This window comes from Erythrolamprus reginae, chromosome Z (assembly GCF_031021105.1).
Source record: "Erythrolamprus reginae isolate rEryReg1 chromosome Z, rEryReg1.hap1, whole genome shotgun sequence".
Taxonomy (NCBI): Eukaryota; Metazoa; Chordata; class Lepidosauria; order Squamata; family Dipsadidae; genus Erythrolamprus; species Erythrolamprus reginae.
Window position 1 is genome coordinate 151870304 of NC_091963.1, and position 17104 is coordinate 151887407.

The 17104-nt window shown below is 48.8% G+C and overlaps 3 protein-coding genes across 5 annotated transcripts in view; 1 reads left to right on the forward strand and 2 right to left on the reverse strand.

Moving 5' to 3' along the window:
- SENP3 (SUMO specific peptidase 3) overlaps window positions 1–9678 on the reverse strand; it is a 43273-nt gene extending 33595 nt beyond the window's left edge. The window contains exons 1-3 of one of the 2 annotated variants that reach the window (XM_070767344.1): window positions 9525–9678; window positions 2046–3042; window positions 861–1163 (exon numbers count right to left, since the gene is read on the reverse strand). In XM_070767344.1, the coding sequence (XP_070623445.1) occupies window positions 861–1163; window positions 2046–3030 (1288 nt within the window). In that variant the 5' untranslated portion in view covers window positions 3031–3042; window positions 9525–9678. Of the gene's footprint in view, window positions 1–860; window positions 1164–2045; window positions 3043–9430 lie in introns of both variants that reach the window. The other variant, XM_070767343.1, reaches the window with a different exon arrangement.
- Window positions 1–17104, forward strand: part of LOC139175949 (asialoglycoprotein receptor 1-like) — a 579489-nt gene that overhangs the window by 524065 nt on the left and 38320 nt on the right. The gene's annotated exons all lie outside the window — the stretch shown is intronic.
- LOC139175941 (zona pellucida sperm-binding protein 3-like) overlaps window positions 13858–17104 on the reverse strand; it is a 28249-nt gene continuing 25002 nt past the window's right edge. For both annotated transcript variants that reach the window (XM_070767348.1, XM_070767349.1), the window contains 2 exons: window positions 16038–16322; window positions 13858–14125 (listed from right to left, as the gene is read on the reverse strand). In XM_070767348.1, coding sequence (XP_070623449.1) covers window positions 13935–14125; window positions 16038–16322 — 476 coding nt within the window. In that variant the 3' untranslated portion in view covers window positions 13858–13934. The remainder of the gene's footprint in view (window positions 14126–16037; window positions 16323–17104) is intronic.

Below are 17104 nucleotides of genomic sequence, written 5' to 3' on the forward strand. Positions count from 1 at the left end.
TGCTGCCCGACTCCTGAAGGCTCGGGAAGGAATAGTAAAGAGCAGCTTTCATTTCAGACCCGTCATGGCAGCGCCTCTTAGCGGGCATCCACTCGCCTGCTGCCCGCCACGTCCCCCACCTGGTTGTCTCTTTAAAAATTATGATTTACGGTATTTTTCCGAGTACAGTAGTACCTCTAGATACGAGTTTAATTCGTTCCAGAACGAAGCTCGTATGTGGAACAACTCGTATCTGGAACAAATGGCTTTAGACTTTGTTTTCCCCCTCCGAGATAACCATAAGCAAGGATTCTTGCGCCACCTAGTGGACGCTCGGCTCGTATCCCGAATTTGAGCTCGGGTCTCGAAAAGAAATTTCTCTCCCCTCGTGGCTCGTAACTTGGAATACTCGCATGTGGAGCAGCTCGTATCTAGAGGTCCTACTGTATAAGACGCACCTGTTTTCCTCTCTAAAAGAGGCTGAAAGTCTGGGCGCGTCTTCTACTCCGAATGCAGCCTTTTCGAAGCTTTCCCCCCCCTCAGCCCTCATAAGGTTGCAAGCTTGTTTTCATTTCTACTGCTTCAGAAAAAGGTTTTTCCCGCCCTAAGTCTTTGCAGGATTGTTTTCATGGCTGCTCTCTCCGAAAAAGTTTTCCCCCCCAGCCCTAACTAGGGGATTAAAATAATGTGCTAAAGCTGACCAGACCAAAGATACCAGCCAGATGAATGCCTGGTAGAGAGATATTTCCCCATAATTTTCCTCCCCGCAAACTAAAGCGTGTCTTATACTCTGAAAAATACAGCAAATTGACTTGATTTAAATCCAATGCCCCTTGCAACACACACACACACACGCACAGACACATGCACTCTGCTCTTACTGTGCACACATGTGATGTGTTCCTCCCGCAGCACACTGGCCTGAGCCATGTTCTCGGCCGGCCTCTCTTCAGCCTCTTCGGCTACCGTGTCGGATGGCTGGCTCCCACCTTCCATGCGGCCGGCCAAAGAATCTGGCGGCCGGCCGTTGTCTCGGGTCTCTTGGAAAAGTTCCTCGGCCACGTGGCCTCCAATGCTACAGACGTTGCTGATGAGGATTGTGGCATCCGGCAAGGCGGGCAGGGAGCAGAGTTCACCGTCCGGAGGAAGAGAGGCAAAGCCGTTGGGAAGGGTATTCAGGTCGTCTGCAGGACAGAGAGGGAGTATTTTGGGGGGGGAAATAAGAGGGGTGGACTTCAACCTCCCTGGCACTGATGCATTCCTTTTGAGGTGTTCGGCCACCATGGCTTGCTTACTCTCTTACAATCCCTTCCTCTGCAAGGGATCATATGGCTATCGTGTCCTGCTTACTCTCTTACAATACCTTCCTCTGCAAGGGATTGTAAGGCTATTGTGACCTGCTTGCTCTCTTATAATCCCTTCCTCTGCAAGGGATCATATGGCTATCGTGGCCTACTTCCTCTCTTATAATTCCTTCCTCTGCAAGAGATTGTAAAGCTATTGTGACCTGCTTACTCTCTTACAATCCCTTCTTCTACAAGGGATCATATGGCTATCGTGTCCTGCTTACTCTCTTACAATTCCTTCCTCTGCAAGGGATTGTAAGGCTATTGTGACCTGCTTGCTCTCTTATAATCCCTTCCTCTGCAAAGGATCGTATGGCTATCGTGGCCTACTTCCTCTCTTATAATTCCTTCCTCTGCAAGAGATTGTAAAGCTATTGTGACCTGCTTACTCTCTTATAATCCCTTCCTCTGTAAGGGATTGTATGGATATTGTGAGCCGCTTACTCTTTTATAATCCCTTCCTCCATGGTGGGTCAAATGAAGACCGAGATTATTGGGGGCAAGAGGCTGATTCTGTAAACCGCTTAGAGGAGACTATAAAAGCAGTATGAAGCGGTACATAAGTCCAAATGCTATTCTATTCTTAAAAACCTCCAATGTTGAAGCGTCCACAAAGTCCTGGAAGGCGAGCTGTTCCGATTAAGGGTTCTTCCAGGATGGATCTGGGTTCTAGAGCAGGAATTCCCACCATCCCCTAAAGATGTTTTTTGGGTCTTTTACCTCCACCTCTGTCCAGGCCGTGCTGCATCTCTCCTGTCTTCCTAGTCCTGGGTGACACTTGGACGCCCCGCATAGGGTATTTGAGCGAGGCGGACGGTTCCTCCTCCTCCCCGAGTTCCATGGCGCTGGGGTCCTTGTCGAAACTCACCCGCTGGAGCTCCATGTACTGAGGATAGGGGGAGGCGTCTTCCATCAGGGCCCCTAGCAAGCTGAGGCGGGAGTGCTGAGGTGTGGATGGAGAGGGGGGGAAAGCTGCCCCCAATTCGTAGTCCAGGTGGGGCTCGGAAGTGTGCGGTGTGTAGCCGGCAGGTTGTGGCCGGCCCTTGGCCGCGCCCGGCCAGTCCTCCGCCTTAGCTGCCAGAGGGCAGCTTTTCTTAAAGATGGAGAGGTGGTGGTCATCGTCGGGCTGGGAGCCGGGGGAGAGGGACATGGATGATCGGGCCCGTTTGACCCCTCCTCTCCGCCGTCCCCAGGTGGCCATCTTGCCCAACAGCTTCCAGGGGAAAGCCAGAGAGCTTTTGGAATACAGAAACATCCGGAGACCGCGCAGGGCTCGTTGTCGCTTTCGGCGGAAAAAATGTCTGGAGGTGCCCAGCAGCTGTGGACGCCTTCGAGCCAGAGCACCAGAGCCGACTTCGAAAGGCCAGACACGCCCGCCGCTCCTGGCTGGCTTCACCCGGGGGCCTTTGTGCCGGGAGAGCTCCGAAGGCCTTCCAGCTACCCCCCAACTGGACACGCGGGAGAGATCCCACCGACTTTTGCCTCGTTCCTCGTTGCCGCCAGAAGACAAGGGGTCGAAAGTGGGATTGAGTGGCTTCTCGGCGGCGCAGGCTAGTCGGTGGCTCCCTTCGAAGCAGCCGCCTCGTTGGTGCTCTGGCTCGCGCCATTCTTGGGGAGTTCGGCAAAACTTGTCTGGGTGTAACATGGGGTCGTGGAGGCTGGGTCCGGCACCCCAGTACTTCTTGTCTTGGATGCTTTCCTTCATCGCTCTGATAGGCTGAAGGGGGTGGGGGGAGAAAGAGAGAGACGCAGCTCTAATCAGAGGTACATGACTGGTGGGCTTCCGAGCAGGAGAATCCAAAACTGACCTCTAACACAGAGACCCAACAGTGGTTAGTTATTAGGCCAACTCTGACCACGTGTAATTTACAGCACAGCCTTTGTTCTGTGCATGACCCTCGGATCAAAACTCACAACTCAAAAAATCCTTTATTTTATGAATAATTCAAACTCTTGATTGAATGTGACGCAGTAGGTAGAGTGCTGTACTACAGGCCACTGAAGCTGACTGTATATCTGTAGGTCAGTGGTTCAAATCTCATCACTGGCTCAAGGTTGATTCAGCCTTCCATCCTTCCGAGGTGGGTAAAATGAGGACCCGGATTGTGGGGGCAATAGGCTGGGGGCTCTGTTTAAAAAAGGGCTATTGCTAATACGTTGTAAGCCGCCTTGAGTCTAGCAGCGGTCCCCAAACTATGGCCCACGGGCCACATGCGGCCCACTGAGGCTATTTCTCCGGCCCGTGGGTGAGTGACAGGAGCACAGGGTGCGTTTGCATCCTGTGCTCCTGCCCACTGTTCCCTTTAGCCTGTGCGGTCACGCGGCTTCACAGGCAAAAAACAAATTCTGTGCGGTAGAGCCGTCGCCGTTTTTCCCACCCCGACAGCTGATCTGCTGTCAGCCGGGAGAAACCCCCGTGGGCTCGGAGCCCTGCCAGGCTTCTCCGGCTGTGTCCAGGGACCACGCTCTGGCCACTCCTGCCGATATTCTTCCCACCACCAGGAAGAAACAGGAAGCAAAAAACCCCCAGGAAACAAGAGGCAGCGGTTGGATGGCCGCTCCACCTGCACGCAGAAAAGGTGGCAGCATAGACTTGGGCCTACACCAGAGCTGTCACCTTGTCCTCACTCCACCTCTCCCGTAAGTTGACTTGCGGGGAGTCTTATTTTTTCAGCAGAGAGAGAGACAGAGACGCACCCCCACAAGTTCATTCATCCTGCCTGCTTCGACTTTTTAATATTGGAATTGTTCTTTGAAACAATAAGTGATCACACTACATGGGTCTCAGCTATGTGTTAAATTGAAAAAGCTTTCTCACAGGATATTTTGTGGGGATAAAAAGAAACACCCTCACAAAAAAACCACCTTCTTATTTGGAGACCTATCATTTTTCAAGAATTCTCTCATATTTTTTAGACATTGGCTTTGTTAAACATTAAGCGTACTTTAAATACAGATTGATAATTTGGGCGTTCGCGGCGGAGCCTCTCCCACCCCCCACCCCTCGAGGTGCATGGCGGGGCACAGAAGTTTTTGTGAGAGAGAGGGAAAAAAGAGAGAGAAAGAGAAGGGAAAGAGAGGGAGGGAAAGAGAAGTGGAGGGAACAAGGAAGAAGGGAAGGAAAGAAGGAAGAATGAAATGAATGGAGGGACAGAGGAAGGAAGGACTGTTTTGGAAGGGGGTAATTTTTATTTTTCTCCTAACATACATTCATACAACACATTGTACCATCTAATTTTCCATGAATAAAAGGCGCTATTTTGATATTAACTAATATCAATCATCAAAAAAGTTGCAAAAGGTTTTGTTTCTAATTTTGTCATCCAATTACATTCATTTTCTTTTAAATTCCCTCCTTAATGTTCCTTCAAAAAGTACACCAATTATATTTCTAACTTATTAACCATTATGCCAAAGTGCTTCCTTCTTTCTTTGTACATTTATCTATAAGCCAAAAAACCTTGTATAGCCAATCAAATGTTAACAAAAGAAAATTAAAAACAAAACATAAACATACAGTAGTATACAGTTCGTGAGACGGGTTCGTATCACAAACTTTTCGAGATATGAACCCAGGGTTTGGGATTTTTGTGCCTCTTCTTATGAACTGTTTTCGCCTTACGAACCCGCCGCCACAAACACCAAACCCGGAACTTTGCCAAAAGTTCAAATTCGGCCGAGAAGCCCTGCTGCCTGGCTGTCACCTTCTGAAACAGCCGGTGGGCTTCTTGGCGTTCTCCCGAACGCCGAACCCGGATGATCGGCAACAGTTCAGGTTCGGCGTTTGGGAGGCTGCTGAGGAGCGCCGCCGCCTGGCTGTCAGCTTTGCAGAAGAGCCGCGGAGCTGTCGGCCGGTCGGGAGGCTCAAGCGGAGGTGGGGAATCCCAATAGGGAATTCCATGGGCGGAGCTTTGACATCACGGAGACGTCCTTCCTGGCCGGCTGAAACGTGGACTTCAGGAAGGACGTCTTGGTGATGTCAAAGCTCCGCCCATGGAATTCCCTATTGGGATTCCCCACCTCCGTTTGAGCCTCCCGACTGGCCGACAGCTCCGCGGCTCTTCTGCAAAGCTGACAGCCGGGCGGTGGCGCTTCTCGGCAGCTTCCCGAACCCAAACGCCGAACTCGAACTTTTGCCAAAGCCCCCCAGCTGTTTCAAAAGGTGACAGCCGGGCGGGGGTGCTTCTCGGCGGCCTCCTGAACCTAAACCCGAACTTTTGCCGAACTTTTCAGGTTCGGTTTCGGGAGAACGCCGAGAAGTGCCCGGCTGTTTCAAAAGGTGACAGCCGGGTGGTGGCGCCCAGCGGAGCGCCAGTTTTGCAGTTTTTTTCTCCTTGCACGCATTAATCTGTTTTACATTGTTTCCTATGGGAAACATTGTTTCGTCTTACGAACTGTTCGCCTTACGAACCTCCTCCCGGAACCAATTAAGTTTGTAAGACGAGGTATCACTGTATATGAATTTCAGACTTCTTTCCCCCCTCTAAATAGTAAGTTCGCATTTTGTTTTTTTACTTTAAAATAAGACATGTGCAGTGTGCATAGGGATTTGTTCATAGTTTTTTTTAATAGTCCGGCCCTCCAACAGTCTGAGGGAGAGTGAACTGGCCCCCTGTGTAAAAAGTTTGGGGACCCCTTGTGTAAGGAGAAGGACAGCATTAAAAAATTGAATAAATAATAAATAAATAAATAATAAATTGAATAAATAAAATGAGTTTTAAAGCCTTGTTCAATCACCTCCCCAGGCTCACATCTCTTCCATTGAACAACGTTGAATCCTCACGCCCAGTTTCCCAAGATCCTTTGCCTTTATACTCCTGGAAGTGATATCACACAGAGGCTAAGTCAATACACTAACACCTTTTGCTATGTAACTCCTCTCATCTCCTGAGCAATCTCCTATAGCTCGGGGTCTATCCACTCTCATGTCTTCCTCATCCTCTGACTGGGACCACTCCCCCTCTGTCTCATCAGCCCCCTCTAGTGGTTCCTCAGGCTCACTCAGGCCACGTTCTCCCTCACTCTTCCTCTCTGCATCAGCTGGCAGCCCCCCTGGCTCAGGGTACCCAGAGGGGCCTGACTAATCCTCCTCAGAATCTGACATGACCAGAGGTGGACCAGGAGCACTCACAACAGCCTTGACCCTGTTTCCCCCCAGCATGTGTAGAGATTACTCCCCTCCAGCCACTGTGGGTAACCCCGGGAGACTGCCTTGACGGTATACGTCTGGGATGCGCTTTTTGGTTTGGGCTGCCGTTTGCCATAGCTGCAATAGTCAGCAGCCACCGCATTTGTTATTTATTTGATATTTACCCCCATCTTTGCCATCTGGCAAGTAACCTGAGGTGGCAAGCATGCGTAACGCTCCCTTCTATTTCTGCCCCCACAACCACCACCCTATGAGGTGCGTGGGGCAGAGAGAGAGAGGGGGGTAGGCTGGTCCAAAGTCACCCAATGGGGTTTGTATGCTTAAAGTGGGATTAGAAGTCCTAGTCTGGTGAGTGAACCAAAGTCACCCACCCAAACCTTGGTGCCTAAGGCAGAGCTAAACCTCCCAGTCTCCTGGTGACTGGCCCAAAGTCACTAAGCTACTTTCACACCGAAGATGGATCTAGAATTTCCAGTGTCCTGATGATTGACCCAAAGACACCCAATCAGCTTTCATACCTAACGAGGGACTAGAACTCCCCCTCTCCTGGCGAGCAGGCCAAAGTCATCCAGCTGGCTTTCATGTTAAAGAAGGTCTACAACTCTCTCCTGGTGATTGACCCGACGTCACCCACCCAGCTCTCGTGCCTAAGGCGAAATTAGAACTCGCCGTCTCCCTAGTTTCCAAGTCAGCACCGTAGCCAGAAGGCCAAACTGGCTTCCTAACCCAGATTTTAGCCCTGTATTTCTGCCGTTTTCTCCACCCTCCGCCAGGGGATGGCGGCCATCACTTTAGAAAACAAGAGCAGCCGCAAAGCCCAGAGGAGCGTTTTCAGAATGAGCCTCGATCCTCTTTCGTGGCCACTTCCAACGACCGCCAGCACCTTCCCTGCCTTCGACAACTCTCCCTTCTGCATTTTCTTGGCTGTTCCGAGGACCCTTGGGGGGGAGCCATACACTTTCACCGTGAGGTTTTTTTAAATGACACGCATGCCCACCAGGCCCGCTTGGCCTGAGTTGCCCATACAAGTAGTTCTTGACTTACGAAGGTTCGTTTAGTGACCGTTTGAAGTGACCAACGAACGTTCCCTCCCCACCCCCACTTATGACTGTTGCACGGCCACATGATCCAAATGCGGTCGCTTACCTACCAACTCAGATTTATGGTGGTTGCGGTTTCGCATTGTCACGTGATCCCCTTCTGACAAACAAACCAGACTCAATTAACGACCGTGAGACTAGCATTAACAGAATTCCTTATCAGCCCACACAGGGAATTTGTCTCCGGTGCATAAATGAGTCAGGGTGGCGCAGCAGGTAGAGTGCTGTACTGCAGGCCACTGAAGCTGACTGTAGCTCTGTAGGTCAGCGGTTTATTTATTTATTTATTTTTCAGATTTGTATGCCGCCCCTCTCCGTTCAAATCTCATCACCGGCTCAAGGTTGACTCAGCCTTCCATCCTTCCGAGGTGGGTCAAACGAGGACCCGGATTGTGGGGGCAATATGGTTCTGGCTCTGTTAAAAAGTGCTTTTGCTAACATGCTGTAAGCTGCCCTGAGTCTAAGGAGAAGGGCGGCATAAAAATCAAATAAATAAATAAATCTCTCAATGTACATACAGCTACAGCAATAGAACAACTGCAACGATTAAGAAATACAGCAAGAAAGGTCACAGAATGGAGCAAAATTCAGTTAAGGACTCTCTCCCTCCACAACAAAGGACGTTGGGCTCCATTGTGGTCGTAGGTTGAGGACTACCGGTGTCAGTGCAGCATTAAGGTGGATAAGGGAAAAAAAGGTCGTAAGAAATCCCAGAGTTCCCCTACCGCCATGGCTTTTTCTCCCAGGTAATCAGGAACCCTGCAAACCTTCACAGAGGATCAGGCTGAGGGCACTGAATTACAACTCCCAGAATTCCAGTGGTCTAGTGGGGGGTTCTGGGAAATCCTGGGAATTGTAGTCCAAAATATCTTAAGGCATGGCTGGGTGGAGAATCCTGGGAAATGTAGTCCAAATAACTTAAGGCATCACCGAGTGGGGAATATTGGGAGTTATAGTCCGTCTTAAGGCGTGGCCAGGTGGGGAATCCTGGGAGTTGTAGTACAGCTATCTTAAGGCATGGCCTTAATCCTGCTGTGCTGTTCAGGTCTGTGAGAAATCAAAGTTTGAGACCCTGTAAAAAAAATGTCCCTGCATATCTGAAACTTGAAATTTCATGACTTTGCATCATTTCAGGGGTTCTCTCTATGAGAATTTTTTTTTGGGGGGGGGGTCTTCTTTCTTGCTGAAAAAAAAGGTCCCTAGAGTTCTGTTCCCGGGTCACCGTGACCCAGATCTAAAATTCTTCAGTTGAAGTGCTTATGTTTGGTCAAATTTTTTCATTTCATTGTGTGCAGAAATGTTCAAACTTGTTTCCAAGTGAAAAAAGCTTTGAAAAAGACCAAATGTAAGTACCTAAACTGAACAATTTGTGGTCGGGGTCGACCCGGGAACAGAAGATTAGGGTGTGTTATTGAGCAGCACCCCAGGGTTAAGGGGCTTGAGTCCACCACTCCTGAAGTGGGCAAGACTGGACCCTCCTTCTATTAAACCCCCTCCATCCCACCAAGAACCTGGGGCCGAGGCTCAGCCACACATAACCCCCCAACCCCGATATGGGGGGCGAGGGGCCAGTGGGATGCAGAAGGGGGAAGCCCCTCCCCCTCCCAGGGCCCCCTCCTCCATAGGGCCCTTCCGTGGGGGGAGTCCAAGTGGGCCCCCCCTCCCCACAGCCGTGGGGGGGCGTGGCCGGGTCGGGGGATGGGGCGTGGCCGAGAGGGGCACGGGGGCCGCATGGCGCGCGGGGCACGGCGGGAGGGGCGCCTGAGGGGGGAAGAGGGAGGGAGGCCGAGGTGGGTTGAGGGGAAGCCGGAGGAGGAGGGGGGGGTGTCCGGGGCCCTCGTGGCCGCGCGCCTCACCGTCTGCGCACCGGGCCCAGGCGCGGAACCGAGAGGCCGGGCAAGCGAGGGAGGAATCCGCTCTCCGCCTCCCGCCACCGCCTCTTTTACTCACAAACTGCCGCGGCTGCCGGCGCCGCCCTATGGCGTCATTAAGCGGCGTCAGTGAGAGTGAAAGGGCAGGGCCGACGGAGGGAGGGAGAAAAGAACGAGCGCGCGTGCATAAAGGGACGCCGAGGGCGCGTGACGTCACTTTCCCCACCACGCCCCCTCCAGGCCGCGCGGCGTCCGGCTCCTCCTCCCACCTTCCTCTCCCGCGAGGTACGACGGGATTTGGGCGCCCTCCTTCGCGCGGAATGGCGGGAGTTGTAGTCCCGAACGGGAATATTGGGGGGGGGGGGGGGGTTTGGTGCCCAACCAACCTGGCAGGAGGGTTTTTTTCGGAGTTTGGTTGCCATTTCCCGCGAGGGGCGTCCCACCTCGTTGCCCTGGAGGGACGGTGCCCGGCATGGGCATGGCCAGCCTCCATGGACCTGCTAAGTAGGCGCAGCCCACATGTACACATCAGGCTTGGTGGTGGGGAGTTCCACATCTCTCCTAGCCAGCACAGGGGATCCCCTTGCCCGGCACTGGGCACCTTGGAGGGGGGGTATAGGGCCTCCTGCCTATGCAGAGAGTTGGACTAGATGACCTCCAATGTCCCTTCCAACTCTAATAAATAGGGATGGTGATGATACCAGGGTCGCCCAGGAAGCAATGCACCACATTTCCCCCCCTCAGCCTACAGTAATGATACGACTGCGAAACTTTAGATATACATTATTTGAATTGTCAGGAGTGGGTGTGTAAATTCTGTGTTTCTTTAGACAGATCGTGTAGCTGCAGCCGTGTTTCGGAATGGCCTCTGTAAGTGATGTATGTTACAAGCAGCATGTCGTCATTGAATTTCTCATTGTGGAGAAAGAAACTGGGGAACCTTCACAGACGTTTGTGTGCAGTTTATGGAGAACCTGCAGTCGACGGAAGTACAGTTAGTCGCTGGGCACAGAGGGTGTGAGGCCATTAGAACCAGGAGTGGTACCGACAGGACACACAAGCCCTTGTGTCTCGCTGGAGAAAGGCCATAAAACAGGATGGAGACTGCGTGGAAAAATAGGGAGCGTAGAAGAAACCTCATTCTTTCTTGTGTGTAAGTTTCATTGTGTTCAGTAAATAATTGTTGAAGGGGGAAAAATGTGGTGCATTGCTTTCTGGGCGACCCTCATAGTAGTAGTAGTAAACGGAATAATTAATAATAATGGCTCACTAATGGAACACTGAAGAAGGAGATACGTATTCACCCCGTGTTCATTCAGTGAAGCAGTGGAAGTGATGTGCTGGTGTCTGGAGGCTGTTAGGGTCTGGATTGGTGTTAACAGACTAAGACTCAACCCTGACAAGACAGAGTGGGACAAGTCCATCTATCTATCTATCTATCTATCTATCTATCTATCTATCTATCTATCTATCTATCTATCTATCTATGTTTTCATATACAGTATTGGGGTTTCTTGGGTTTTTTTTTTAGAATTTTTAAATGTATTATTGTCATTTTAGATTCTAACTATTAGATTTGTCATTATACTGTATATTGTTTTTATCATTGCTGTAAGCCGCCCCGAGTCTACGGAGAGGGGTGGCATACAAATCTAATAAATAATAATAATAATAATAATAATAATAATAATAATAATAATAATAATATCTGTCCATTACTCTGGGGGTGGGGAGAACTCTTACCTACCTCAGAGAGGGTCCGCAGCTTGGGCGTCCTCCTTGATCCATAACTGACCCTGGACCATCATCTTTCGGCTGTGGCAAGGGAGGAGTCTGCCCAGGTTTGCCTGATGCACCCTATTTGGACAGGGAGTCTCTGCTCACGCCCTTTTCACCTTGAGGTTTGACTACTGCAATGCTCTCTACATGGGGCTACCTTTGCAGAATACAACCATGTGAGCACTCATGGGCCTTCCTGGACATGCCCATGTTTCTCCAACACTCCACAGACTGCATTGGTTGCCGATTGGTTTCCGGACACAATTCAAAGTGTTCTTTATAGAAACATAGAAGATTGATGGCAGAAAAAGACCTCATGGTCCATCCAGTCTGCCCTTATACGATTTCCTGTATTTTATCTTACAATGGATATATGTTTATCCCAGGCATGTTTCAATTCAGTTCCTGTGGATTTACCAACAACATCTGGAAGTTTGTTCCAAGTATGTACTATTTCAGTCAAATAATATTTTCTCATGTTGCTTCTGATCTTTCCCCCAACTAACCTCGGATGGTGGCCCCTTGTTCTTTTTCAATTTCCTAATAAAAACACTTCCCTCCTGAACCTTATTTAACCCTTTAACATATTTAAATGTTTCGATCCTGTCCCCCCTTTCCCTTCTGTCCTCCAGACTATACAGATTGAGTTCATAAAGTCTTTCTTGATACGTTTTATGCTTAAGACCTTCCACCATTCTTGTAGCCCGTCTTTGGACCCGTTCAATTTTGTCAATACAGTATCTTTTTATAGGTGAGGTCTCCAGAACTGGACACAGTATTATTCCAAATGGGGTCTCACCAGCGCTCTATATAAGGGGATCACAATCTCCCTCTTCCTGCTTGTTATACCTCTAGCTATGCAGCCAAGCATCCTACATGGGGCTACCTTTGAAAAGTGTTCGGAAACTTCAGATCGTGCAGAATGCATCTGCGAGAGCAGTCATGGGCTTACCCAGGTATGCCCATGTTTCACCATCACTCCGCAGTCTGCATTGGCTGCCGATCAGTTTCCGGTCACAATTCAAAGTGTTGGTTATGACCTTTAAAGCCCTTCATGGCACTGGACCAGAATATCTCCGAGACCGCCTTCTGCCGCACGAATCCCAGCGACCGATTAGGTCCCACAGAGTGGGCCTCCTCCGGGTCCCGTCAACTAAACAATGCCGGTTGGCGGGCCCCAGGGGGAGAGCCTTCTCTGTGGCGGCACCGACTCTCTGGAACCAACTCCCCCCGGAGATCAGAACTGCCCCTACTCTTCCTGCCTTCCGTAAACTCCTCAAAACCCACCTTTGCCGTCAGGCATGGGGAAACTAAACATCTTCCCCTGGGCACGTTAAATTTATGCATGGTATGCTTGTGTGTGTGTATGTTAGTATAGGGGTTTTTCTTAAATTTATAAATATTTTAATTAATTGGATTATGTATTGGATTGTCTTTTCACTTGTTGTGAGCCGCCCCGAGTTTTCGGAGAGGGGCGGCATACAAATCCAAATAATAAATAAATAAATACTTGCTTTCCCTACCGCCCGACCACACTGCTCACCGATTTTGAGACAGTCGAATTGAACTTAGCCGATATCAGGATCTTAAAATCGAACTATGACGACTCTGGCATAAACAAGTCCAGGTGATTCCAGCGGTAATCGGCACACTGGGTGTTGTGGCAAAAGACCCCAGCCGGCATTTGAAGACAATCGGAGCACATCCTCCAAAAATACATGACACAGTCCTAGACGCTTGGGAAGTGTTCAACTTGTGATATTGTGATACAAAGTCCAGCATATCAACCTTGCTTGCTATGTATTACTGTTTCTTTGTGAATATAATATAATAATAATAATAATAATAATAATAATAATAATAATAATAATGGTGGTGATGATGATGATGATGATGATGATGGAAGTGTTCGATACTGTGATACAAAATCCAGCATATCAATCTTGTTTGGTGTGTATTATTGTATTATTAATTATTAATACTGTGCATTATTATTATTATTATAATTATATAATAATAATGCACAGTATTAATAATTAATAATACAGTAATACACACCAAACAAGATAGCACAGTCCTAGATGCTTGGGAAGTGTGGATAGCGAAAAATGAGGCCAACAGGCCTACTGCCTTCTGCTGCACGAATCCCAGCGGCCGATTAGGTCCCACAGAGTTGGCCTTCTCCGGGTCCTGTCGATTAAACAATGTTGTCTGGCAGGAACCACGGGAAGAGCCTTCTCTGTGGTGGCCCCGGCCCTCTGGAATCAATTCCCCCCAGAGATTCGAACTGCCCCCACCCTCCTCGCCTTCCACGAGATGTTGAAGACCCTTTTATGTCGCCAGGCATGGGATTGATGCTCCCCCCTTTCTGATGAGTAGGACTTGAGTGTGGTGCAATTGTGTAGCTTGCCTGTTTTTTTTAATAATAATGGCTTTCTTAACTTTGTCTTTTAAGATAAGATTTGTATTGTATTGTTATTGTTGTTGTGAGCCACTCCAAGTCCTCAGAGAGGGGCGGCATACAAATCTAATAAATTATTATTATCAGGGCGCATCCTCCAAAAATAGATGACACAGTCCTAGAAGCTTTGGAAGCGTTCGACTTGTGTTATTGTGACACAAAATCCAGCCTATCAATCTTGTTTGCTGTTTATTGTGAATACAATAGTAATAACAACAATAGTGGCCAAAACCCTGTGTGCAAGTCGTGCTAGGCTGGATCTCTGTTTTCTTTGCTCTGCAATTCCAGGGTGACGGGCGCGGGGGCCTGGGTGCGGCGCCTCCGGCGTTGTCTTCGGACCAGGAGCCAGACTGCGACGGAGAGAAGGCCCACGACCACAACACCCATCAGCGACACCAGCATAGGCCAGGCTGGCACTTTTTCGGGGGGTTGCTTCTCATCTGAAGGAGAAGCAGAGAGAGGCAGCTTTTGGGGATGTCCGACAACCGGCAACTTTTAAGACTGGTGGACTACAACTCCCAGAATGCCCCAGCCGACAACTTTTTTAAGACTGGTGGGCTGCAACTTCCCCTTGGTCCTGTTGTTTGGCTGGACCAAGGGGAAGAGCCTTCTCTGGGGGGGCCCGGCCCTCTGGAATGAGCTCCCCCGGGAGATTTGTACTGCCCCCCCTCCTCGCCTTTCACCCTCTTAAGACTCAGTTATGCCACCAGGCTTGGGGTGATTAGATCTTAGCCCCCTGGCCAATAAATCTGATGTATGACTGTGATTTGAATTTGTTTGGTTGATCTTTAATATATCAAGTTTTTAGCTTATGTAGTTATTCAATTAATTGATTCTTGACAAATGTCTCTTTTTCTTTTATGTACATACATATGCACCAAGACAAATTCCTTGTGTGTCCAATCATACTTGGCCAATAAAAAATTCTATTCTATTCTACTTTGATTTGTCTTTGTATTTACTGTTTTATATTATATGCTGTGAACTGCCCCGAGTCTTCGGAGAAGGGTGGCATACAAATCTAAATAATAATAATAATAATAATAATAATAATAATAATAATAATAATAATTAATTAATAAATAAATAAATAAAAATAAAAACAACAACAACTCTCAAAATGCCCCAGCCAGCAACTTTTAAGGCTGTTGGACTACAATTCCCAGAATGCGTTATTGTCTGTGGATTGTGGGAGTTGCAGTCCACATGTCTTGAAAGTTGCCAAGTTTGAAAAAAACCCACCACTGCACAGTGTCCGGAAGGAGTTGGGCGGTTTATAAATTAAATTGAATTGAATTGAATTAAATAATTAAATTAAATAATTAAATTAAATGTAATTGAATTTGGCCTGGACTTTCCTGAGACTGGTTACAGGCTTCGCCTATTATACAAAGGCTTATTTTGGTTCTAACCAGCCTGTCAGAAGTGATCATAACAACCTGACTTCCAAAGCGTGGGGGTGTAGGTTTACTCTTGGAGTAAGCTGTGGGTAGCCACAAAGAAGGGGGAAATCGCCCAGTTCCCCAAAGCCCCTGACGGCAGGGCAGGAAGCAATGGGTGGAAACTAATCAAGAAGAGAAGCAACCTGGAACGGAGGAGAAATTCCCTGACAGAACACTGAATCAGTGGGACTGCTTGCCACCAGAAGTTGTGGGTGCTCCATCGCTGGAGGTTTTTAAAAAGAAATTAGAAAATCATTTCTCTGAAACGCATATCGTCCTAGAGCCGTGATGGCAAACCTAGGGCACGCCAGGCTTTGTCCTGTTTCAGCTCCAGCGCACATGCATTTATGTATGGTATGAGTGTGTTGTATGGTTTTTAAATAATGGGGTTTAGACTTCTTTTAATGTATTAGATTTGTTACATTGTTGTTATTGTTGTGAGCAGCCCGGAGTCTTCGGAGGGGGGCGGCATACAAATCTAATAAATAATAATAATAATAATAAATAATGCACTAGCCAGCTAATTTCCAGCCTTGGGGAAGGCGGTTTCGCCCTCTGGAGGCTTCAGGGAAGCTGCCCTGAAGCCCCGGAGTGTGAAAAATGACTCAACGGGCAAACAGGAAGTTTGGAAACTGGACTTCTGGTTTGCCCGTAGTGCCGGTTTTCGCATTCTGGAGGCTCCAGGAAGCTTCCCTGAAGGCTCCGGAGGGGGAAAAACAGCACCACGTGCAAACCGGAAGTTCATTTTTTCTGAACTTCCAGTGCACATGCGCAGGGTTGGGGGGGGTTGTGAACATGCACAGGGGCAGCGTGGGACATGTGAAGGCACATGAACCAAATAAGGCCCGCCATCACGGTCCCAGAGCCTGTTATTCTGTTAAAAACCTCCTGTGGCTGTGGCCCGTCTCACCTTTCGCCGCTGTGTTCGCTACTTCTTTGGCGATCTTTGCAGGGATGTACGTGGCCACATCTTCCATGGTGCTGGGCAGTTCCTCTCCCTTGAGGGCCGGTGTCGTCTCGGTGGCAGGAAACTGGGCCTTCGATGGGCGAGCGGTTGCCCACGTCGATGCCGGAGCCATCGCTCGCTGTGGCGGCTGTGGCTGGTGAGTTACGCTGCTTATCACCATTTCCATTGTGTCTCCGAACCCCGAGCCGCCTTCCACGCCACTGAAGACAGGGCCTTGCTGGACCAAGTCTGACAAAGGGGGAAAGAAGCATTAGACCAGTGTTTCTCAAACTCAGCTGCTTGAAGATGTGTGGACTTCAACTCCCAGAATTCCCCAGCCAGCAACGCTGGCTGGGGAATTCTGGGAGTTGAAGTCCACACATCTTCAAAGGGCCCAGGTTGAGAAACACTGCATTTAGACCAACCCAAGGAAGTCACGTAGGATGTAAGGGAAAAATATATAAATGTAGAAAATTTATTTGGATTGGATGACCTACAACCTTCTGGGCTGAACTTGTTAAATTTATTTACATAGAAACATAGAAGATTGACAGCAGGAAAAAACCTCATGGTCCATCTAGTCTGCTCTGATACTATTTCCTATATTTTATCTTAGGATGGATCTATGTTTATCCCAGGCATGTTTCAATTCAGTGACTGTGGATTTATCAAACACGCCTACTGGAAGTTTGTTCCAAGCATCTACTACTCTTTCAGTCATTTCATTCATTTCATTTATTGGATTTATATGCCGCCCCTCTCCGAAAACTCGGGGCGGCTAACAACAGTCATAAACAATATACAGTAAAAATCCAATACTAAAAACTAACTTAAAACCCCCTAATGTATAAAACCAACATACGTACAAACATACCATACATACAGTTGTATCAGCCTAGGGGGAGAAGAGGTCTTAATTCCCCCATGCCTGGCGGCAGAGGTGGGTTTTGAGTAGCTTACGAAAGGCAAGGAGGGTAGGGGCAATTCTAATCTCTGGGGGGAGTTGGTTCCAGAGGGTCGGGGCCGCCACA